Consider the following 25656-nt stretch of genomic DNA (forward strand, 5'->3'; position numbering starts at 1 on the left):
ATTAACTTTTTAATTATAAAAGCTACGAAGTTGCTCCAATGAGAACATCTGATCTCTTCGGTCAGCAGATGCCAAAACCGTTTTCAGAACAAAAATCCGTTCGGTAGATCGTCCGCAAAAAATTCGTGAAGGAACGCAATTTTTTTCTTTATTTGGTTTATTGCGCATCTTCAAAGAAGCGGCTTTCATTTACCCCGAGTGTGAGAGAGTGAAAGAGCACAGTGCCGCCTCATGCGTCGAAGATTAGCTTTAACTTGCGGAAACAAAACAAAAACACAAATCTATCGGGTGACTCTATCGCGACTGCCCTTATCTTGTGCTGCATTTTCTGTTTTCTTTTTCCAGGACGCAAGAGGCGATCGTGTGATCTTTCATCCTCTCGTATTGGGGGCGAAGGAAACACGCGTCTCTAGAAATGCGCAATGAATAAAATTTAAAAAAAAATGACGTTCCTTCACGAATTTTTTGCGGACGATCTATCGAACGAATTTTTCTTCTGAAAACGGCTTTGGTATCTGGTGACCGAAGAGATCAGATGTTCTCATTGGAGCAACTTCGTAGCTTTTATAATCAATAAGTTAATTACTGAAAGTTAATTAAGACATTGCCTCAGGAGTATGTTAATGCCCCCCTAGGGAATGCCCTTCAGCATATGCTATATTGCAATTGATTTCATCTCGGAAAAAGTGATTGATATATTTTAAGAAATCTGTTCACACTTAGCGTGGACACCCTGTATATATGTCGACCACGTGTTAGGTGACCTCTCAAATTTTTCAGCAGATGTGGAACGTCGGTACTGAAGTAGAGACGACGGTTGCTGTCACACGGATGTTTGGTATAACACTGTTTCCTGGAGTGTTTCCCCACAATGATGCCATGCGCTCTCCATATGCCCTGATTGCCACCGCTCATGTCACTGACAACTACAATCAATCTTGAGGCCTATGCTCTCAGCCTTCACAATAATGCTGTGCATCAGTTTTTTCACGGTTGGCACATGAAAAGTGAACTGTGAACTCATATACAATAACCTGCTTCCATCTGCTGCTCATGCCTCCCAACATGAATATTTGTGCATGGGTAGCAGCACAGGATTCCGGGAGGGTTCCATTGCTCAGTGGGATGGTGGGTTTTCCGATCCCAGAAGAAGCGTCGAAATCAAGCCCTTCAGCAATCTGGATTTCGTCCAGCATGAGGACAGCATGACGCTCCTCTTCTTTCATGAGGCTGACCTAGGAAACACACAAAGTATGTTACAATCCTCCATCAAGCCTTGCCATTTCTGGAATACGGAAAATAAAAATGTAGGCATAAAGTGTTTATTTACCTTCACTTCTAGGGGCTTGAGCATTTCATGAAGAATTCCTGATGAAAACTTATAACTTTCAAGCCGCCTTTGAAGTGTTCTTTCGAAAGGATGGGGCTGGCCGAGCTCCTGCATCACAGTGTAACCACGAGCACCACAAGAAAGCCTCAGTTTCAAAGCTTTTATAACAGTGGCATCAGACCACTTGATGCCTTGCATGGTAGTTTTCTTCAGGCAAACGACCTGATCGTCATTCAAGTACTGTTGTATTCCTGTGACACACGAGAAAATTAAGCTACATGTTTCAGCACCACTTTGTCATTGCTTGCATTATCGTGTTGAATGACTTTATCATCATCAAAACTTGAGATTCCCTTGGCTTGAGTCAGATTCTTGTTCTCAGCTTCCAATTTAGCAGCACGTTTTTGTAGTGTGGAAAGTCGCCTCTGTAGAGATGAGATTTTCTCTTGCAGTTCAGCTACCTGCTTTGCGTCATTTCCAGGAACACAAGGAGGTTCTGCACAATGAGGTTAAGGACACTGGTGTTACATGACATGACTATATGTCAAGGCTGCTGTGTCTAGTCGAAAAATAATGTGCAGGTTACCTTGGGTCTGTACACATTGGTCTACTGAGCCAGTAGATGTCCCATCCGATACTTCTTCATAAGCACCGACAAGGCAGCTGCCGCTTGGAAAAGTGTAATCCATAAAATATTTGAGGTCATTGACAACTCACATAGCATTTACTGGGACAAAAGTGAAGGATAGCGGATTTCTGTACCTCCATGGTCACATAAAACGCTGGTAGATGTGGATATCATGTTGGAAGTCGATACAACAGGAAGTTGCATGCCACTCGTGGAAGGAAGGCATTCTTCTAGGCACATATCTGTATAAAGTAACAAAATGAAAGTGGAACAAAGTGTCAGGTAAAAGATGCTTCATATGTACTATATTCCACTCACCACTATATCCTTCAGACCTTTGTGTTTCACATGCATCACCAATCGGAGGAACATTTCCAACGTCTCGTGGGGTTGGGATCACCTCATGCTGATCAGTAGAACTGCGCAGTTCATTGCAGCAAACTTTTGTAGGAGCACTCAAGTATGGTTCTAGGGGCTCAATCTTGATGTGCACATAGCGATCGTTATAGCTATTTTTCAAAATATGCGCGCTCATTCCGTCACGCGCATTGGCCGTTAACCGGGGAGCACGAGCGTTTAGCGAGCGTTACGGGATAGCGAAAAGTTCAAAATCTAGCCCTAGCTGTCCATTGTATGACGACGTCACATTGCCGAGCGTTTCATCTATAGCACAAAAAAAGAAAAAGAAGAAACGTCATTCCATGTGCTGTTCAAATTGGCGATTTATATACACATGCCTTGCCACGTGCATTGCCCGCGTCGTACGTTCAGGCGTTCACGAACGCTTTTTCTCGTGGATTTTTTCTCTGGTCGGTGGCAGAAGACTGTTGGTATGGCACTACACTTCAGCTTCTTCTGTCCCGACCTCTGGAGGATCATCGGCTCGAACTGATCTACCGTGAAGTGTTTCTAAAAGAAGATTGCAGCAGGTTAGGACGCGAGAAACTTACGTAACTCGTATGCAGCGTGCGACCAGTGTCATAAACTACGCGATTTTAACGAGGAAGATCGATCATGTGCTCTACTTCTCCTTTACATCATACAATATGACACGAGACTCACCTCACAGAGCTTGGTGCTTCTCGTCGGCTTGAAGTTTTGCCGTGCAATCGTGTGTAGCCAGGCCTTCCGCCTAGCTACTTCTCCGCTGTTTTTTCCCATCGGAAGAGAAAACATTGTATGTCCCGTTTCAGGACGGCTACTGCACCCGAAGGCGCAACAACCTGTCATTTTCAATGCGGTCGAACAGTCCATTGAAAGCGATTATTCAGTTCTGTAGAACTACACGAATAAAGCTCGATCTCTCAACTACAAGTCCCGTGCACTCAAACAGCGCTGGCAGTTGGGAATATCAGGGCGGACGGAAGCGAGGCGAGGCAACGGAAGTGGCGCAAAACAACACGTGAGCTGCTCTCGCCTATCAGCGTAGGCTGCCGGAGCCTCAAAAGCTGTCGCTACTTCTCAATGATCCAGGGACTTTAGGCATGCACACCTCGTGTCGCATCCAGTGAGTAGAAGTAGAAAACCATTTCAGAGACACCTGGCGGGAAAAGCGCGCCTATACGGCTATCCTTACTACTCGTGACCAACCAGGAGACGGCTACAAATGGACTCATTTTCGTCAGGAGAAATAAAGAGAAAGGCGCCAAGATGCGAGAACAGAGCTCCTGCTGACGACCTTCTCACGTATAAGCACTGGCTCTCTGGAGATCCTGAGTGTGAATTCCTCGCCGCAGTCTCCAACATGTGCTTCAAATACCGACGTATTCCTGTCACTGGCGCAGCTCGAGGACCATCTTAATCCCTAAAAAAGGCAACTCTAGTCTCATCCAAAACTGGAGGCCAATATCATTGACAAGGACAGTGAAAAAACTGTACACGGATTGTTTAGCTGCGCGTTTGAAAAGATGGCTTCTCGACAACAACATGCTCAGCATGTGCAAGAAGGGGTTTCTCCCCCATGATGGCGTTTTTCAGCACAATTTCGTCCTTCAGGAGCACATTGACGCAGCCAGAACAGTAGGGAAGGAATTTTGTGCCGCGTTTTTAGACTTCTCAGATGCCTTCGCGTCAGTTCCTCACGTAACGATTATTGATGCTGTGCGTGGGAGTTGTGCGGGAGATATATTCACGAACATTGTCCGCGATCTATACACCGATAATGCCACCGCAGTGATAACATGTGAAGGACCGACTGATCCCATCCCTGTATATGCCGGAATTTGCAAAGGCTGCCCACTGAGCAGGCTACTATTTAACCTGGTAGTAGATTCCATCATTTGCAATATACAGCTCTCCTCATCAAGTGGTCAAAATATTTTGGCATACGCAGATGACCTTACACCGGTGGCGGACAGCCAAAATGCATTACAGTCCCGAAATGACCAGTTCGCAGAGCTCTCAAAAAGAATCGGCCTAAGCCTCACCGCCTCCAAGCGCAGGGCAATATACATATCTGGGAGGCAACCAGTTGGAATTCGCGACGTGGAGTTCATGGTGGAGGAAACACCCATAAAGGAGGTTTGCGAATTTGAGTAGTTTGGGCCATCCTATCGGCTTCAGAATATTCCACGACAATAGCGAAATTGACGAAGCAATTCGACTTGTAGAGAAACTTATGAACTCCTGCCTGGCGCCCTGGCAAAAGATTGAGGCATTAAAGACGTTTTATTTCCCTCCTTACACTTTGTTATGCGCAGCGGAGTGCTGACAAAAACTGACTGGACCCGGCTAGACAATGTTCTACGCCCGCTGATCAAGCGGACCCTGTATCTGCCCAAATCATCTTCAACAGGTCACCTCTATGGCAGCAGCAGTGCGGGAGCTTGTGGGATCGCATTGGCGGCTGAAGTGAGTGATATATCCTGACTTGATAGTGCATTCAAGTTACTCACATCATGTGACCCTAAACTGATAAAGATGGCTAGAGCAAATTTGACCAGAACGGTGAAAAAAAGGCTTTGTTGCGAGAGCGGCCCGATGATCTTTCCCTCTACCTCAGCGGAAACAACGAAGGTGACTTCAAGGTGCGTTCTAACCTACTTCTGTGGACCGAGGCCAGAAAGGCCGCAACGCGGCTGGGAATTACGTGAGAAGTAGAAGGCAACGACGTATCACTCTCATGCGGCACGCTAACCATCACGAGCAGCCAACGCTGAAGCTGATGTTCCTCATTCTAGCCAGCCTAGCCCTCAACCGCGACCAACAATTACGTGAACTTCCAAGCCAGGGGAAGGCAATGGACTGCGTTTTTCGTGATAAGGCCAGTTCACATTTCATCCGCAGCGGTGACCTTACCCGCTTTGCAGATTGGAGAATCGTAAATAGGGCGTGCCTGATCCTCCTCCGTGAATGGAGCGCTCCCCTGGGCACCTAAAGCAGGGTTCACACTGCTGCGTTTCAATGCGTGCGTGCGGGCGCGGGCGTTCGTTACCATGGCAACAGCTGCGTGCGACATCTCCCGCAGCAGAGCGCAAGGAGTTCAGCATGGTTCACACTACTGCGTTTCAGTGCGTGCGGGCGCCTGCGTGCGTATGACTGCAACACAGGCAATGCGCAAAGTTGTTCACATACACGCGTGCGCCCTTGCGGTATTTCGCCCTGACGTCATCGCTCGCGCAAGTGAAGATGGCGGAAGGCATGGAGTCTGCAGTGCAAGCTGTGACAGAAACAGATGATAATTCGGATGTGGACGTAAATAGGAAGGCTGTTGAGTGTGTATTGGCATATATACAGAACGCTGAAAGTGTTGACTGGGCAGTTGTTGCCCAGTTCGCGTCGACAGCAATGCTTCTCCGACAGCGCAACAGAAAGAGTCGGGTATGGGTGCGAGACCTCCTGTTGCCGAGAAACGAATTCGGTGAATTTCACCATTTGGTCCGGGACATGCGTTTGGGAGACGGTCAGGACTTCTTCGACTATTTCAGGATGTCCCGAGAGAGGTATTGGTTTCTACATTAGACGCCGTTTGAAGCAGTGAGCCTGATTCTACATGTCATTGCAGATTTGATCACCTTCTTTCACTCGTGGGTCCTCTCATTGAGAGACAAAATACATCTTTCCGCCAATCCATATCACCGGCAGAAAGACTTTGCATCACACTGAGGTAGGTGTCGGGTGCCAGCAAGTGTGCGATCACTGTGTGGTTGTGCTGCACGTAAAAAGCACGATTCCTTTTATGGAGAGTTTAGATGATCATTACTATACTTTCAATTTGAAGATACCTTGCACATGGATCATCCCAGCGTATATGCGCTATGAACTACCGGATTGGAAGCTCTACAGCAAGCGGAATTATCCGGGACACTTGCGAGGCCATTAGGCAAGCCCTTGAAACAATCTATCTCCCGGTAATTTCTTCCGTGTTCATTTCTTAAACCACCTGTATGTTTTCAATTTCTAACCACATTTACATTTTAGACCCCATCAAAGGATGCACTTGCCAAGATTGCTGATGACTACTGGAAACTGTGGAATTTCCCAAACTGCATGGGGGCACTGGATGGTAAACATGTAGTGATCCAGGCCCCTCCTAAATGTGGTTCTTTATATTACAACTATAAGGGAACACATAGCATTGTGCTTTTGGCCACTTGCGATGCAAACTACAAATTCATCACGATTGATGTGGGAGAGTGCGGGTCAAGGAGTGATGGGGGCATTTTTCGGAATAGTGATGTGCACGAAATGCTACAAAAAGAGACGAACTTGCCAGAACCGAAGAACCTCCCAAATACATCTGCCCAAATGCCTTATGTAATTATTGGGGATGAAGCATTTCCATTGATGAATAGTTTAATGCGGCCATATCCAGGAAGACAACTGCCACTTTCGTGCAAAGTGTTCAACTATCGGCTGTCTAGAGCAAGAAGAACCATTGAAAACGCATTTGGTATTCTGTCCAGCCGGTGGAGGATATACCGCCAACCTATTAATGCTTCGCTTGAGACTGTGAATGCAATTGTTCACGCGACTGTGTGCCTGCACAACTATCTCAGTATGAGTGACCGAGCACAGGGACACCATGCATATTGTCCTCCAGGATATGCCGATTATGAAGATGTATCGGGCAATGTGCACCCAGGCCAATGGAGACAGAGTGTTTCTGACAATGAAGCATTAAGACACATTCCAAGAACAGGATCCAACATGCATGCCAGGTCTGCAAAGGAACTTCGCGATAAACTTGCAGAGTACTTTTGTTCCACAGCTGGAGAGCTATCATGGCAATATTCTGTTGTGCTGAGAGGTTCCCAGCGCAAGTGATCAGTGAGGTATGCTCATTATTTTTGAAGAAAGTGACATGAACAGAATAAATTATTTTACTCGTTGAACCGCATACTGAACAGTACTTCTTGCATGCGCATTTGTGCTATCATCCTTTGCTTCAAATCGAAGGATTTGAGTATTTCCCTCATGCTGAGCAGAAACATGGTGACGTCGTCTTCGGCATCGAGGTGGGGCCTTGTGCATCTTGCTCCATTCTGCATGTTTTGCGTGGCGCAGTTTAAAATCTGCACAAGGCTGTTGTCCTCAGCAGTTTTTCGTCTTTTGGGGGTCGGCCTATCCAGAGGAGGTGTCGGCGTTTCATTGCAGGCTTCTTGGCTTCGAAGGAGGGCAAATGTCGGTGAAGGGGAAAACGGGCTGTCAGCACTTTCCTGAAAATCACATGCACTTTATATAAGGATTGATGTCAGGTGAAATAGTTCCACGGTATAGAAATACAATGAAATACATAGCATGTGATTAATAATGCATGTAGTGTCTTGATTTCTCAAACAGCAACCACAGAATGAAAATGTTAAGGGGTAGTGTAAAGCTACGAACATGAGTAGAAGATGTCTGAGTGGTGCTCCTGTTTTCCTCTCCATCCGTCATGCCCTGCTTCTCACCTTCAATGCAGGAAAGTAATAACGCTGGAACGACCATTACAGCAGTTGAGATAATATGCTCCTCACAAAACAAAATCCAAACACTTGGAAAACAAACTCCAGCACATAAGAAAGCATATACTTACAGGACACCTCCTCTGTAGCAAAAAGAGGGTCTCTGGAAAGCCCACTCTCACATTCGTCTTGCGTCAAACTGGGACCTGCGCTGTTAGCAGCTGACGTGGCAGCAATCCTTGCAGGGGCTGGAAGCTTTTTGGTTCTGAAAGAGAAATCAAGCATTTCAAGTAACTACGTTTCATGGAATGTACTGTCCTGCATGTAGGGCTACCCATATGTTGACAGTTTGTTAATACTGTTTGTTGTTGACGTTTCGACAGTGTCACTGTCTTCGTCAGGACAAAAGATGCCTAGGTGGTTACACATTACTTAAATAGGTTTGGTGCATGACGTCATAATCAGTACGGGCATGCCACAGGCGTTTGTCGGTGAGTCAGATTCGGGAATATTCCAGAAAGTCAAGTCCGGGTAGTGATGTCATTCGCCTTAGATCGCCTTTGGGGAAAATTCCTGGGCAGGGTGAGCGCTGCTTCGAACTTTGCTGAAAAAAAAAAGAAAAGAAACGAAAAGGAAGAAAGTGTAGCTCATCTAGGCGGCCCGGTCTCTAGCCCTCTCTCCTGGTGTCACCTAGATGAGCTACACTTTCTTCCTTTTCGTTTTTTTTTTTTTTTTCCAGCAAAGTTCGAAGCAGCGCTCACCCTGCCCAAGAATTTTCCCCAAAGCGGACAGTGACCTAAGGTGAATGACATCACCACCCGGACATGACTTTCTGGAATATTCCCGAATCTGACTCACTGACAAACGCCTGTGGCGTGCCCATACTGATTATGACGTCATGCACCAAACCTATTTAAGTAATGTGTAACCACCTACGCAGCTTTTGTCCTGACGAAGACAGTGCCACAGACGAAACGTCAACCCGTTGCCCAATTTACTTTTTAACGTCTCCCTATGTAATAAACTAGTGTTTGTAACTTCCCTAAAATCTGTTTCCGCATGTTTTTTGCAACTGCGAAGCTGCGACGACTGCGAAGTTGAATAAAAGTAAAATAATAAGACGAGGTTGACAGATTACAGGAAAGTTAACCAACACTATTTAATGGGTAATCTAGCACAAAGATAATAATATGCTAAGAAACGTCGACCGTCCTTTTAAACGTTTCATAGCATATTATAATCTTCGTGTTAGATTACCCATTAAATACACTAGTTTTTGTTAACTTTCCTGTAACCTGTCGTCCTCGTCTTGTTATTGTACATATATATATATATATATACATATAACAACGCCGACTGGTTTTTCTTCGTTACGTGGCGTTCAAATGGGCCAAGCCGTAACCAAGAAAAACAAATCGGCGTTGTTGTGCAGTCGCTCACACTGCATTGCGAAACCACGCCGGTCAGGGAAATATGTGAGAAATACCATTGAAAACAACCCGGCGATACTATTTGCGTACCTGCGTGGTCGTATGAACTCTTTTAAGAAGTCCAGAGTGGTGAAGAGCGGCCAGTTGGACTTGTACACCCCGGCCGCAGACATGCCGCTTCGTTTTTCTTCACTGGCCCTCAGTTCACGGGCGTACCGATCTCGAATGCCCCGCCAGGTCTTCTGACAATCGCATGCTGCAAGTAAAAGCAGTTATAGTATGCAATAACTGCCATACAAACATGTAGCTTCTCACCTGTCATCGAGACTTCACGTCCGATTGCAGCCCATGTATTTTCGCGCTTCAAAGCGTCTTTGTAATCCGCACGCGAATTATCGTAGAGCCAGGGCCTCTTCTCTACCTCAATACATATCATTTCGTGCTTCGTGAGTGTCGTGTCAAGCGAATTTTTTTGCACGGAGACCATGTTTGCCGCGGTATTTTGGGACGCCATCTTGAACAATTCACGAAAAGCAGCAAGCACAGTGCGCATGCGGGGATCGCGGTTTCTGATTGGTTGTCGGCTTACGGGTTGCTGCGTACGCTGGAGAAAGTTGAGCTCAGGCGAAAGCAGGGTTCACACTGCTGCGTTTCAATGCGTGCGTGCGGGCGCGGGCGTTCGTTACCATGGCAACAGCTGCGTGCGACATCTCCCGCAACAGAGCGCAAGGAATTCGCCTGAGCTCAACTTTCTCCAGCGCACGCAGCAACCCGCAAGCCGACAACCAATCAGAAACCGCGATCCCCGCATGCGCACTGTGCTTGCTGATTTTCGTGAATTCTTCAAGATGGCGTCTCAAAATACCGCGGCAAACATGGTCTCCGTGCAAAAAAAATCGCTTGACACGACACTCACAAAGCACGAAATGATATGTATTGAGGTAGAGAAGAGGCCCTGGCTCTACGATAATTCGCGTGCGGACTACAAAGACGCTTTGAAGCGCGAAAATACATGGGCTGCAATCGACGTGAAGTCTCGATGACAGGTGAGAAGCTACATGTTTGTATGGCAGTTATTGCATACTATAACTGCTTTTACTTGCAGCATGCGATTGTCAGAAGACCTGGCGGGGCATTCGAGATCGGTACGCCCGTGAACTGAGAGCCAGTGAAGAAAAACGAAGCGGCATGTCTGCGTCCAAGTGCGGCGGGGTGTACAAGTCCAACTGGCCGTTTTTCACCACTCTGGACTTCTTAAAAGAGTTCATACGACCACACAGAAGTAGTAAATGGGCATGCCGAGTGAGACCGGTGGCGAGTACGTTCCATAGGTGTCTGGTTCGAACCCCACAGCGTCTGGCGTATTTTCCCTGCGCGGCGCCTGTGCGGAGGGTTGTCCGCGCGCTTATCGGCGAGGGGAGGGCTGCGTGCGCATTTGCCCTCTCACATTTTTCAGCCTGGGCCAACTTCTTTCGACATTTTTCAGTCTGCAACGACTTTTTTCGCGACTTTTTCCTGTGCGCAACAGGCGGCGCTCGGGTGGAGGCTCTTACCGGTGGGCGGAGCGTGGCCGGAGGGTTGCGTGCGCGCTTACCCGCTCACATTTTTCAGCCTGGGCCGACTTCTTTCATCATTTCTCAATCTGTGTCGAATTCAATCGCAATTTTTTCCCCGCTACAACAGGTGTGCAGTAGGCAGTTTACATGCAAAGGATAGCCATACACAAAAGTACAAGTGAAAATATATTTATTAAAGTCACTAGTGTCAGGAATTATGATATGACTCTGTGTGAAGGAGAAAAACCCAGCCGAAAAACCTGAAGCAGAAGAAACACAATACATGTAACAAAGATTATACTTATTACAGGTATGATGCAATAGCACTGAAGGGGTATCACACATCATACACAATATTTTTATTAGTGGTAATCACGCGTTTATGTTTGGGAACTTCCACAGTTTCCAGTAGTCATCAGCAATCTTGGCAAGTGCATCGTATCAAACTCGTATTAGTGGGACATACAAACACACCAGCCACATGTCTCTCTGGTGCGTTCCAGCATGTTTACTTGACTTAGAGACAATAAATAATTTTTCAACCTTGAATGTCTACTCCTTATTCTCCCTGCTTAAGTTTGCGACAATATATGTTTGAATGCAGCCCAAATGAAAACAATGTGATCCGTCTGATCAAAGAAGTTTCCCAGTGCTACAGCAGTATCGGACTGTACCACCTTGCCAAGGAATATACAGACAAGGTGACAGCCAGGCCTCACTGCGAAAGAAATTGTCAAGGTTGATCATATTCAACAACCATTAATGCACTCTGCCCACTTACCTGGTTGACTGCTTCAAACTTGCTGTTGCAACTGGACTTGTGATACTTTGATGTTGGAGCTTTCACCACAAGACCTTGCTACTTAGCCTTTTTATGACTTATTCACTCTACCTCTAGTCATTTTGAACTGTCTTTACCGCCATTTACTTCCCCAGTGCACATATTTCTAGTCGATATGTTTTTACCGTCATATAGCCTTTATATCACATTTCATTCTAGTCCTTTGGAAGTGCTTTAGTGCCGTACGGCATTTCGTGTCATAACTAGTCATATCTAAACTTCCTGTGCAAAGCATAATGTTTATACCTAAGCATATTGAGGTGGTTACATAAACAAACGTGCTAAACATTCCTTGGCATTCCACACCCCCGAGCAGAAAGGAAATGGGAGAAACACGAGAAGAAACACGCTGCACACGCTGACAGACGACAAAGGAAACGTAACACAACAAATACAACACCACACAAAACCAGCAAATCACATAATCGAAGTTCAAAGTACAAAATTGGAACGACACGACCTCACACGAGTACAAAATAGACAGGAAATAACATGTATGTGACGGGATTTCACACAAAAAGCGTAAGGAATCCAATCACGAGGGATTTCTGCAGCGATCCGTGGCAAGATTTTAGCGAAGCAGCAAGGGAAGCGCTCACAAACAGCAAAACTTGTCACAGCTTACATGCATTCCAATGGGCTGTAATGGCTCTTTTGAGCACCGCAATATGGCGGCCGGTTGGCGTACCCTTTCCCGCGATTCCCTCACCCATCCGCTATCCAGCCTTTATACATAGAGATCAGTGAATGTGACCTTGTCTGAAATCTGCACACGCACTAGCGGCGTCCTCTCTCCAGAGCGACAGGAGTAGCCGTTTTGTTCCAATCACTTCCCCTCACCGCACCGAGGGAACACCAGGTGCAGTTCTTTGAACGCAGTTAACGTTATTCTGTCGATTGGACGGCACCCTTCCCGTGGACCTCTGTGAGTCTTCAAGCACGACCCGTTTCAAGCTTGCCAAATCATGTCGCGAAATTCTTGGTCTTCGCCATCATATTGAACGCATATAGGTACACGCATTCACGTCAAAACAAAGTAAAAACGTACAATAAATATATCACATCCTATCATTTCGTGATTTCCGGAAGGCAAGCCTTTCCTACTCCCACGGACAATCATGGCAAGATGTGCCACTCTTCCTCGCATACCCCTTTTTTTCCCTTGATTACAACAGTCTGTACTGCGCGAGGAAAATTTTTACAAAGCCCCGAAACGTCAGCATTAAAATAGACCCATGGGATACATGTTTAGTATAAGTATTCGTAACATGTCCCACGATTTATTAACGATCCATTTAATTGTGACCCCCAGGGTATAGTAACCAACGACCTGTGGTATTTTGAGTACTGATGGTAGAAATCGACGCAGGCGTGTGTTTTTGGGCGAAGCTGAGCCTAGGCCCGCGATAGGAATTCCTTCACTCAGGCGTGTTCGCCCGGTGCTAAATGACGAGGAGGTTCCTGACCCAAAATCCGCTTTGGGGAAGGTGTACCATACCTACCAACTCCACACTGTTCATGCCCCGTGAAGCCCGAGTCAACACCAACACGAAACGTGATGATGGAGATGGGGGTTGTCCACCGCCCCTCCGAGAGTGAGCTACGATTCATACGATCATCGATTCATACGATTCATACGATCATCGATTCAATACACTTTTATCATTATCACTTTTTCTATTTTGGTGTAACACAAAAATTGAAGGGCACTTAACGAATTACGTGTTGGCAATGCAACAGAAAATGCGGCCGATTTTCGATAAAGTTTTACTATTTTCTTTCCGGATGCCTTCAACTCAACTCCCATCATTAATTCATTACATGTATTTTCGTTGGGCTTCCCTTTGCGTCCCTCTTCCACTGGCATTGCGCAATTCCGCGCGGCGGAGTGGCCAGCTGTCGGCTACGCGCCGGCGAGGAGAGCCGTCTGAGCCAACGGGGAATTAAATGACGGAGGACGAGTTTTTTTCGTGAGGAGGAATCTAATGCTATCACACTGCAGGCCGACGCAGCTCTGGGCTCGTGCAATGCTCGGGACTGCCTAGCTCTGGGGGAAGTACTCATGCCCTCCAAAACGCGGCCGGTGTTAGGTTCCAGCTAATCGTACGGCGGCTGGTCGCGCGTGAAATACAACATCCACATTCAACGATCTCAACGATCCGAAATGGCTGCGCGTCTTCAATCTTTAAGAGGGAGCACGCTCGGCATGCCTGTTGCCCGCACGGGGCGTGCGAACGCTAGAGGTGACACAGTGAGGTCGCCTTCTGTCCACTCTTGGGTAGTTCCATTTTAAATCGACAAGGGTGGGAAATTGACAATTTTTAATTTCCATGAAACATGAAATTTATGAAAAAAATATATGTTAGATAGCATCTCGATTGATGACAAATGCAACAATTTCGAGCTCCATCCGATGAACCGTTTCCGATATGGAGAGGCGGAAGGTTGCGGCGGCGAATGTTGGTTCGAATTTTTTCCCAACTTTGACCTCATAGCAACGCGCTTTTTTTTTTACCACATCCTTCAAATTTGGCTGATAAAACCTATGGGTTCAAGACAGCCCGCCGAAAAAGTCCCGTGACCCCTACTTTAAAGGGGCGCTACGAAAAAATTCCCGAACACAGCACTTTCGGCAAAAAATGTACGATTTCGAACTTTTATTGTTCATGAGCGGGTATACGCATTCCCTTGAAGGTAGATTCACTAGAACCGCTAACTTATTCTCTATCGAATGGTATAGATATCATTTACATAGCTCCTGTGGTAGAGCGAGCAGACGGCTGTAACCGTGTATTCACACGAGCGCCTTTTCTGACTGCGCAGCGACTGAAGGAGGAGAAGGAGGTATCAGCGTAATCACCCAATCATCCAACCATTCGGTCGCGGGCGGGGCTTATCGTACAGCAGAATCTAGGAAGCGCACTCGTTCTTATCTTATTTTTGGCGAGATACCAAAGAGCCTTGTGCAACATCACTGCGCTCGGCAGCTCCGTCCGTCAGAAAGAACCACGCGGATAGTTTGTTCGCGGGTCACAGAATCTGACGACTGACGCGCAGAGCCTTCCGGGAGGACGAAAAAAAAAAGCCACCTTTGGTTGCCAATGTGACAAGCTCTTTTGTTTTTATCTAATACACCTGGTAGAGCAACACTCGATTTTGTGGAAACTTGCCGATGAGCAATACCGAAATGTACCATGGAAACATGCCATGTGAGAACAGATCGTTTTGGAAATGAAAAAGAGACACCTAGATGCCGAATCAACGGTATGTATGTACACCAAAGCATGTTTTGGGTCCCCATATTCACGGCGTAGTCGTTGTATCAGTTAAGAACGCGTTCATTATTAATAACGAGTTGGCTGCATGCTCGCATTCCAAACCAAAAGGTATCGGCTCAGGATGCTGGTAGTTTCGTTTAAAAACGAGAAAATGTGTGAGCAGTATGTCGCACGCCAGGTAAGCCAAAGCGGCTCAAAATTTATTCCACGAGCCCGCCACTGCGGAGGTCGCGCATATTCATAGTTATCTTAACATATAGTTATCATAGTTAAATTAACCGTGCAATGCTATAATATTTTAGGGTTGTAATTACACAAGCTTACAGGTAGCACCCTCTGTTCACGTCTTCCAGTGTGGTCGCGGGAGGCCACTGTGTGCATACATTGTGTCCTTACAAGCATCAACGAGGACGAACAGTTGTAATAAACGGAGCCAGTTTTCCTCGGTTTCACTATTTTTGCGTGTATTTGCCATCCATCACGGCCACAAAGTTTGGGAACTGCCACAACGCTTCAAAGTAACGTGTTTTAAATCTGGATAAATCTGGATAATCTCTAGTGCTAAAAATGCAACATATTGACGAACTTAACGTTATAGCGTCTCGCTTTGTCATAGCATTATTTCGTAATAATTCACTGGGGGAGCTTCTTATACAACGCGATAAGCAAAAAGTGCGAATTCGTAAATTTCGTTTTGTCCCATAATTTTATACGTATGGATGGGACGGTAACGTACCCCCAACACCCACCCCCCACCCGCCCCCCCCCAAAAAAAAAAAGAAAAAGAAAGGAAAAGATCAGGAAAGATCGTAAGGGTTGTTTGAGTGGGAGAGGATCATTTCCAAGAGAGGTTCTTCTCCCGTTCTAATCGCACTGCCAACGGTGCGGGTTCAACTGTACCTCTCTATGCCACCGGTATATGCGATGAACGTTTTACTGCAACGAGTAGTGTACGAAGACAGTAGACAGAAAAACATGGCCTGTCCCCTGGCCAATGAAACGCAGGAATTGGAAGCTCCCAGAGGAGAGGATCGTGAATATAGTCCAATTGCCGGGAGTAGACATTTTTAATAGTTTGAAACGCACCGGCTTTCAACAAACAGAACAAAATACAGTTAACGTTTCGGGTCCCATTCGAGTCCCATCATCAGAATGACGCTGTCCTGGTCGTCACCGGGTATTTACGTAGAAGAGGAGCGTAGCATTCTGGGAGGGGGCCTGGTTGTCGATTGATTCTACGTAAATACCCGGTGACGACCATGCCAGCGTCATTCTGATGATGGGGCTCGAATGGGACCCGAAACGTTAACTGTATTTTGTTATGTTTGTTGAAAGCCGGTGCGTTTCAAACTATTAAAGGAGGGGATCGTACCTGAACCATCCCATTTCTGCACTCTAAAACTGAACTTCAGGTCATAGCAGGCTATGCTCCAACCATGGCCACGAGCGATAGGGTCATCGCTTCTGATTCGAAGAGAGAGGAGGGCGGACTGTTTTTTTGTGTCACTTCTCATATATCCGAATCGACACAAGGGGGGGGGGGGTTATGGCAGGATAGGCTCGCAGTTGTTTTCCACACAGAAGTGGGCGTCGTCACGACTTTAGCAAGAAAAGAAGCAAGCCGGATGGAGGATAGAGGTGCGTAGAGGGTGCATGCGTTCGTCGGGGAGAGCAACCAGCAAGAGTTAGATGGGTCTTGGAGCAAGACCTGCCTTCTGCAGAAAGAGGACAAGGTCTCTTGCTTTAGCAGAACGTGCGGCAGAACTACGACACACACACACACACACCATTGTGACAAAAAGGTGTACGCTCCACTGTGTCTTCCAATCAGAAGTGAGCCAGGGCTATTGTTCGCGGCAATGGTTGGCGCAGAGTGTGCTATGCGAGTGTGCTACAGCCGTCTCTACTTTACATCACACTCATCACCGTCACACTGCTGCGGCGTCACGGTAGAAAACGAAGACACACAGCCTTCATAGCACTCTCTCCTACACTCTTTCCCGCTGTGTCTTATTTACGAACGCTTTATGCATTTAGAGGCATGTTTAAGCGCACATAATTTGAAGGAACCTGTTGGAGATGGTTTACGGAAAAACGATCACTGGCTAGTATAATGTCCCGCGTATTCATCTGTATACTCTCCTTATGCGCTTTGCTATGCGGAGCGGAATGTATTCAAAAGCGGCCGCATCCATTCTCAAAACCTTGCGGTAGGCACATGGGTCCTCGTCTCGTAGCTCCCGTAGAAGGCTATTTTGCAGACCGTGCTCTTTCCTGAACACCCATTCTTTCGTCCATATCTTCCTTAACCACTTCTTTTCATGGCAGCATTCACTATCGACAATGAGAGCAGCAAGAGCCACCAATTTTCGCTTTCTTTCGTCAATTGCGTACCAAGCGCCGTGCACATAAAATTAATGCTGCAACCTTGAACCGCAGCGCGAACATTATCCCCGGCATCTAAGCCGACAGCCCATTGGAACACTATCGGTGTAGGCATTCCAGAGGGGCGTGGCCTCAGCGCCTTATCATTTACCCTCTCGCTCCTTCAGTCGCTGCGCCGTCAGAAAACACGCTCGTGTGAATAAGTAGAAGCAACTCGCCAAATTGCTCCCCGCAATCGCCCCCCAAAACGTCAGTTTATACATTGAATTTCCCTCTCCCCCTCCCCCACTACGCGCTCCGACAAAGAAACCCCCCCCCCCCCCAACCGAGCGTCTGGATCCGCCCCTTACACAGGCTGATACGTGGTGACTGATAGCCTGGTACACGCCGAGCAGGCGTAACCGAAAATGTCTTTCTAAACTTTCGGCCATAAAATTTCGGCCAGCGGATTGATAGGTTGGCCCTTTATATCCTCGTCAACCAGACGAAATTTATTGCTCTTTGTGCCACGTCACGCTGGTATTTAAGCGTTGTTTAGTGAATACGCGCACTATTAGTAATTTGTAGACGCGGTTATAGGTCTAGCAATGCTACTGCACGAATTTTGGCTCCCGGATTTGTCAAAAGATTCGATAAATCCGGATTTAAAAGCGGATTTGATTTAGGTTCGGAAAAACAAATCCGGATTTAAAAGGATTTCATTTAACGTGTCAAAATTAAATCCGGACTTGATTTGGATTTGATTTACTACCTTCAGAAAAAAATGTGGATTTGGTTTAAATCCGATTTGAACGTTCAAATCCTCAACACTGGTTAGGAGCGCTCGGAAGGTGGGACCCCGAGAACGACAAGATAATGAAGAAACTCTGTAATAAGTCTTACATGAGACTCTTCAAAAAGGTGTGTGTCAGTGATGTTATTGCTTCGTCACGCAACATCTGCGTCGAACAATTTTCTCTCTTTTTTTTTCAACTACAATGCTCAGTAGCACTGCTGACACAGCCACATGAGGTATGAAGAATGTGTTGTTCGATTGGAAGTCGCAGTTCATTCCACATCGTAGCAAAATGTAAGCTACTTGATGAAAGAAGGAAGTCACTGAAAAGGTTAGCCAGCGGTAGGACTCGAACCCACATCTTCTGGATTACCTTTTCAGTGACTTCCTTCTTTCATCATTAATTTCTTAGGCACTTGAGGCTTGTATGTATTTGTCCTTTCCATGTGTTCCAGCCTCAGAACATTAAGTGCCATTAAGCTACACTATTTGTATGCGTGTGTAGAAAAGGGGCCTGATCTGACTGTCCGTCCCACTGACACACATGCATTTCCCGTTTCGTACCCTCCTGTAGCAGGTCAATAAATTGCAATACGGTCATAAATGGGAGATTTCATCACAATTCACGCAAGGCTGTCCACTTCGGGTTCTTCGATATTCCTCACTATTTTTTATGTGAAAGCACATCATGTGTGATGAACAAGTTCACACAAGCTCACACAAGTTCTTTGAGCCCTAGGTGCAGCGGTTGTGAAATAAAAAAATGAAACGTCAACCCGCGTGAACAACAGCGCGTGCCCAAACTGCACTCTCCCTGCACTTTGAGAGCACCTCAATCGCCCGTATAGAAGCCCCACAGTCAACTTTTTTCCCACACATGCTATGTTCAATAGACTGTTACTCTAGCAAAAGTTATTAAAACTTGTGCGTACTTCATTTTACAAAATATCGCAAAACTGCTACCTACTGCGATTTCGCTCAATGTTTGCAGTTGGTTTACAAATAAAGTATACATCTCGATCAAACAAATTTTATACATAAAAGAAGCTTATTCCTTGCTTTTTTTAGCGATGTATTTTGTTTACTTATTAACTCTACCGAAGAGGTGTAAATCGCGTTAGAATAGACCATGCTACGGAAAAATGCGCCATATTCGTAAGCCTGCTCTTCAAAAACACCTGCTCAGATTTTGATTAAAAAAATCTCACTTATGCAGTAGCACTTTACCTTTCCAATGGTACCACTTATATGCAGGCTAAAAATGTAGAACCTCACTTACAAAATGAAAAACGACTGCCAGAACTGTGGGCAACTCTGCTCCCGCTACTGCGTTAGCTGCATCGCAAAAACGTGATGTGTGTTTCGCAACAAAAATATCACTTTATCTTGTACACACCTTTACACTTGCGTTGGCTTGGAGGTCCCATGAAAGAAAGTGAAGAGTTACGTTGCAAAAATAGGCGGATCGACTCCGTATTTGGGGAAGCATCGTGAGAAAGGTCATTTTCATTAGGACGTGTCTCGATGAAGACAGATTTAATTGCAGGGCATATCCTTTTGTGGAATATGCTACCTAACTAAGAGGACCTTGTTGATACCCAGAATCGTTGACTGCTTGAAACTTCTGTTCAGTTGTTTTCTGAATAGGTAAACACGTGAATCTCTGAGCAAGTTCTGGACATTTTTGAAGGCTTTTCTCCCTTTTGGTCATCCTCCGTGCAATGCAGCTGTGATGGCTCAAAACATGTGCAGCACAGAACGTGTGTATTGTGCGGATTATGCGCATCGGCACATATATAGATATAGATATAGATATCCAAGCAACACGGATTCGTAGCCGTTTCAAGCCTGAATGTCAGTGCACTCAAAGGAGTTCTGGATATGAAGTGAAGTAAAGCTGTAGACTGTAAAGACAAATTGTGCAAGGTACTTCCAGTTAGACGTGAGTGACCTTTCTCTGCAATATCCTCCTGCATGTAGCTCGGACCCACACTATGTTCAAACAGATGCAGCTATCGATCAAATTAACCAGAGAAATAGACGTTACGCCTTTGAGAAACCCAACCCTGATCAAAAGAAAGCGAATGGAGTCATATGTTTCTCGGAAGCAAAAATAAGTTGGGGACGCTTTAAGCAATCAGTACGTCGCAGGATAGGAGATGCATACGACGCAGGGGAACCGACCACACCAAGTGCTGGGTGTAGCAAGTGCTGTAATTTTATGGACGATGTCAGGGCAACTTATATCAAGCGTACATCACATCAAGAGTGGTGCCAGGTGCTAACATTCCTCCTGGAAAGAATCTCAACGAAAGGAAATTCGAAGACTCATACCCGAGGCTACGAAGAACGTCATAGAGAAATCGAGATCCCTTTAAGCAAAGCATGGAGTCTGGGCACTTCCAGAGAAATATGCTGCACATCCTATTGTACAAGGTGATGTAGCTACTGCTTTGAAGTACTACTTGCAAGATGAAATGAACAGCTCCATCCAAAGCCCAAACAAGAAGGATGTAGTTCACATATCGACTGATAGAAAGAGGGAACCCGTAACGAAAGACTATCATCACACGGCAATACGGCAATAGTGATGTTTCCAGTATCAGTACACAGCACATTGTTCTACATTTTGCCTTCGCAGAAAACTGGACAGATAATTTTTCTAGCGAAGTGCAGGGGCACCACTGGAAAAAAGACCAACTTTCCATATTCACGTACGTCGCCACAACAATGATGGCTACGAGGACCTACGCCACGGTGAGCGAGGATATGACCCGTAATACAGCACATGCGCTGCCTGCATTTGAAAAAATAATTACATTTCTGGAGGATACTCTAGTTCTCTTCTCTCATGTAATCTACGTATCCGATGGTGCTGCAGCACATTTTAAAAATAGAGTTTCATTTCATGAGATGAAAAAAAAATATCTTGCTGAAGTGGCTCTTCTCTGCAACTGGTCGCTGAAGAAACTTGTGTGATGGTGTTGGTGGCTCTTAGAAGCACAGTGCTACGTTGCACAACATGCACCGCCCAGTTGTTGACACAATTCAAGCCCATGCAGATTTCATCCGCGAATTAACAGGAAAAGGCTATTCGACTGTTCTGTTGCACCTCCTGGCCAGTGAAGTCAATGAGTTTCGGGAAACCAAACAAGAGGAATGGAATGCGGTAAAGGCAGTTCAGGGAATTCGTTCATCGCATGTCTGGCACAAGAAATTCGATCGTGATACCAGCCTGTCGTGTGCCTGAAATGTCGTTCCGTGAATAAAGGCGCGCTTTTCCTGTGTGACATTGGATGTCACTATTATATCTTGCACGACCGGTGTCAACTCAGCACATAAAAGCAGGCCGGTAAAACTGTTAAGACATACATAATTTAGAAGTCCCTTCTTTGCCACGCCAAGAAGAATGAAGATACCTTGTTGTGAAACGCGCACCACGTGTTTTTGCGATGCAGCTAATGCAGCATGGGCGGAGTTACCCACGGTTCTGGCAGTAGTTTTTCATTTTGTAACTGCGGTTCTACATTCTAAGCCTGCATAAAACGGGTTACCATTGAAAAGGTAACGTGCTACTGCATAAGTGAGATTTTTCTTGTCAAAATCGGAGCAGGTGTTTTTGAAGAACAGGCTTACGAATATGGCGCATTTTTCCGTAGCATGATCTATTATAACGCACATTACACCTGTTCGGTAGAGTTAATAAGTAAACAAAACACATCGCTAGAAAGAGCAAGAAATAAGCTTCTTTTTTGTATAAAATTTGCTTGTTCGAGATGTATACTTTATTTGTAAATCGATTGCAAACATTGAGATAAATCACACTAGGGAGCATTTTTGTGATGATTTGTGAAACGAAGTATGCACAAGTTTTAACAATTTTTTGCATTGAGTAACAGTCTGTTGTACATAGAAGATGTGGGGAAAAATTAATTGTGTGGCTTCTATGCGGGACGATTGAGGTGCTCTCAAAGTGCAGGGAGAGCGCAGTTTGGCCATGTGCTGTTGTTCATGCGGGCAAGAGCAGCATTCAGGGACACCCCCTCTGAAACCCGGCTTGACCTGATAGCAGAGGACTACGCAAGGAAGCTAAGTTTACAGGGTGGTGCGTGAGTACGTGAGGAGGAACAGGTCTGGGCAGGGAGAGGAGGACATATCTGAGGCGAACAATTCCCTTTTGGCACCCCGACCTGATAACAACACCGATAACACGCCCGGGAGCATTCGCGTAAGATAAAGAAAAAGACGTGATGTATAACTGTGGGAACGAGCATGAGACTTTCCAAATATCGGGAGATTGCCGGATGAAATTGGCAGATTGGCGCCTGTGATAGCCTTCTGGACGACAAATTCACTAAATGCGAGTTCTAAGAGTGCAGCAAGGACAGCAGCTACGGTCCGCAGACGATACACAGACTAAGTAATTTTATGATGATACCGTCAGTATCAAATTGGTATCAAGAGTTATTACGAGCTAAAATAGAGGAAACTGACAAATTGGTGAGAGTGAGTGCCACTTGGGCAACGATTTGGCAAAATGTCTGAAGTATATAGATTGGGCTGGTTGGTGTAAATCCACAAAGAACAAACACGAAACAACAACAGAGCGACTTGTGTCTGATCTTGTCTCCTGTTTGTTCTGTGGTCGCTTGAAAATGAATGATTTGACCAAACGCTACTTCGCAGGCTCTGGCAAGGGAACCAGGTATGAGCCGCGGACTCATAGCTATTAAGCATGGATATACAGATTACGTAATTAAGTGATGACATCTTCGATATCACGTTTATATCCAGAGTTATTACTAAATGAAATGGAAGATACGGACAGTTTGACAGATACGGAAGATACGGCAGTTTGGCGTCTGCGAGTGCTATGGCGATGCGAGTGGCAATGATTTGATCAAACGCGGCTTTTTTGGACCAGATATTTTGGAGCAGAACTAAATACCAGATTTTGAGATAACGCTAAACAAGTGCTACGCGCCCTCGAGTACATTATTTATTTCTCGTTTAAGATGAAGTAATGCTTAGATCAGGGCAATCAGGGCTCTCACACACGCGGGCCGCATGTGCATGGCTTGCAGTCAGCTATTCTGTGTCCCGAGGGCTCTTGACCACTAAATAGAAGCTGCCCCCCCCCCCCCACACGCGCGCACACCAATAATGAAGAATTCGGAATGAAACCAGGTTTTCAGGCATTGTTTTTACCCTTGCTCGATGTAGTGCTGCTCCTGTCGACGTTAGGAAGGACATTCACAATTGAGCAGTTCTTGTGACTCATGAACCTCAACTAGTAGTTCCAGCGATTAGCGATCAGGTCTGAACGTGGATTTTGATAAACTACACTGTAAGTAATATGATAATTGAGAAGTAATAGTGGAGACAAGTGCAGACAATGACATCATCTTAATTATTACACTAAGTTTATGGGCTTACAGCATAGCAGCAGCCTCTCCGGATATCATTCGTGAAAAACTGTATACTGAGCACACAGAAGCGCAGTGAAAAAAAAAAAATAAAAAAAAAATAGATGGAGTAGTTATGTTCGAGGGTCATTGTGTGAATATTTTTAATTATTTCTCTTTCCCTGATTTTCTTTTTTCTTTTTCACGTTGAAAGTGCAAGCAAAATCAGCAATACAGTGTGTAAACCGACAATTTCAGTGCTCCTGAACGTTGGGATAATCGTTCGTGAAGAACTATGTACGAAGAACTTGCAACGCCTTTCAAATTTTCAATGTCTCATTTGGAAAAGAACCTCATTTGTCCCTGCTGGTGTGTCAAGTGAAGTTTTTCATTGACGAATTGTATATGCGAATGCCTAATAACTATACCGCTCAGCTGTTTACGCTAAGGTACTTTGCTATAATTGCGATCCTTTCCAGGGACATTACCCCCACCCCGCAGGGAGGTGTACACTCCCCCTGAATTTTTCCAACCACTCCCCTGTAATTCATGAGATTTCCCGATACACCTTGGCCACCAATGCATATACGCATAGATATGTATCCATATAGATATACCACCATATGATTCTCTCCACTCGAAATCACGCAGACATCTTATCACGCCGGGTACCGCATCTTGGCTTCTATGCGCATTGATGATAGTGCCAGCCGCAGCAACAATGACAAAGAAGAAATTGTCGTTCCTCTTCGCTGCTGATACGAGTTGCGCAACGGACCAAAGGCTGATACCTTCCGTTTGAATTCAGCGTGAGAGCCGCGACGATATGCCAAGGAAAAAAAAAAAGAAACTTGCCAAGATACGGGGCACAAAAGTGAACTTGCACAGCAAATCGCCGGCAGTCCGAACATTTACACGGCAACAGACACCTACGAGCACTGGTGCTAAGGTCTGAGGAAAAGACATCATAGATGAAAATACATATCCGTTACAACAACAAATAAATCATGACTATGGCCTGGGGTGGTTCACCGCTTGAGAGCATATCCGTTACGAAGCCGTTTGAATTTCACTGTTCATGGTAATCAACCAATTTTTCTCGAAGTGCAGCACGCATAAACAAGTCCATGATTCGCTTACACCTCGACCTGCAAGAAATGACCCACAGTGTCCTTCTGAAACATTGCATCACTTGCCAACTTCTTTGAGAAAAGTAAAAAGTAACCTTTCTGCAACCCCGATGATGGCAGGGGAGTAGTCAATAGATTAACCCTACGGCCAGGAAATGACGTCAAACAGGAAATGACGTCATCAAGGACGTATGACGTCACTCCAGGCCGCAGCCGCTCCGCCCTCATATCAGTGAGGTCAGTGGATAAGATAGTTAATCAGTGACGTCACATAGTTAATCTTAGTGATATGATATCAATGATAAGATTAAGTAACAATAATGACGTCATGGTGAAACACACTAGGAATCGAACTTGGGTCCTTTAGGTTGTCAGACGAGCGTCTTAAGCCACTGGGCCACGGGCTCTACATGTTTACTTGCGTCGCTAATCAGGATAGAATTGTGTGGGGTGGAGAGGTTGTTTGATTTCTTTTACGCCAGGTGGCGTCATGGGGGAGTTGAGTTCGTTCATCTACAGATGGCAGCACTTCCAGCAAATTTACCGCCGTTCAACAGATGGCGCTACCTGCGCCCCCAAATTTTCAATTTCGCGCCCATTTGACTTCGCTCTTGGTTTAAAAGAACTCCCCACGATCATGTTGTTTTCATTTTAGAAAAAGAAAAACAATGGCGAGCCAGTTCTATGTCAACTTACTGTCAAACGCCTCGAGTGATGTATTTCCTAGTAACACAATGAGCGATTTCGTTCAAAAAAAAATTACGAAGCACTTCTACGTCAGTTTCCTGTCAAACGGCTCGAGTGATGTATTTCTTAGTAACACAAGGAGCAAGTTTAGAATGAAACTCGCTCACCCAGTGCAATTAGATCGAAAGTGGCAGGTTGCTCTGACTGAGATGAATATTCCATTTGCAATTAACAATAACACGAGGAGAGCCCCTCCTCGTTACTGTAAGCGTGAGAGAGCAAGCAAAATGTGGGAGAAAACATTATTGTAAATTTTTTCTCCATCC

The 25656-nt window shown here is 45.6% G+C and overlaps 2 protein-coding genes across 2 annotated transcripts in view; one reads left to right on the top strand and one right to left on the bottom strand.

Annotated features, from left to right (window-relative positions):
• Nucleotides 1-5585: 5585 nt before the first annotated feature.
• On the top strand, nucleotides 5586-7223 carry LOC135398600 (uncharacterized). Its single transcript, XM_064629984.1, has 4 exons — nucleotides 5586-5899; nucleotides 5962-6063; nucleotides 6178-6307; nucleotides 6378-7223. Exons 1-4 carry the CDS (start codon nucleotides 5586-5588, stop codon nucleotides 7221-7223), a joined length of 1392 nt encoding a protein of 463 aa, XP_064486054.1.
• Nucleotides 7224-7261: 38 nt separating this feature from the next.
• LOC135398003 (uncharacterized) overlaps nucleotides 7262-25656 on the bottom strand; it is a 38972-nt gene continuing 20577 nt past the window's right edge. The window contains exons 2-4 of the mRNA XM_064629461.1: nucleotides 7975-8108; nucleotides 7785-7873; nucleotides 7262-7615 (exon numbers count right to left, since the gene is read on the bottom strand). Of these exons, the coding sequence (XP_064485531.1) occupies nucleotides 7280-7615; nucleotides 7785-7835 (387 nt within the window). The 5' untranslated portion in view covers nucleotides 7836-7873; nucleotides 7975-8108 and the 3' untranslated portion in view covers nucleotides 7262-7279. The remainder of the gene's footprint in view (nucleotides 7616-7784; nucleotides 7874-7974; nucleotides 8109-25656) is intronic.

The sequence above is a fragment of the Ornithodoros turicata genome, chromosome 6 (assembly GCF_037126465.1).
Source record: "Ornithodoros turicata isolate Travis chromosome 6, ASM3712646v1, whole genome shotgun sequence".
Taxonomy (NCBI): domain Eukaryota; kingdom Metazoa; phylum Arthropoda; class Arachnida; order Ixodida; family Argasidae; genus Ornithodoros; species Ornithodoros turicata.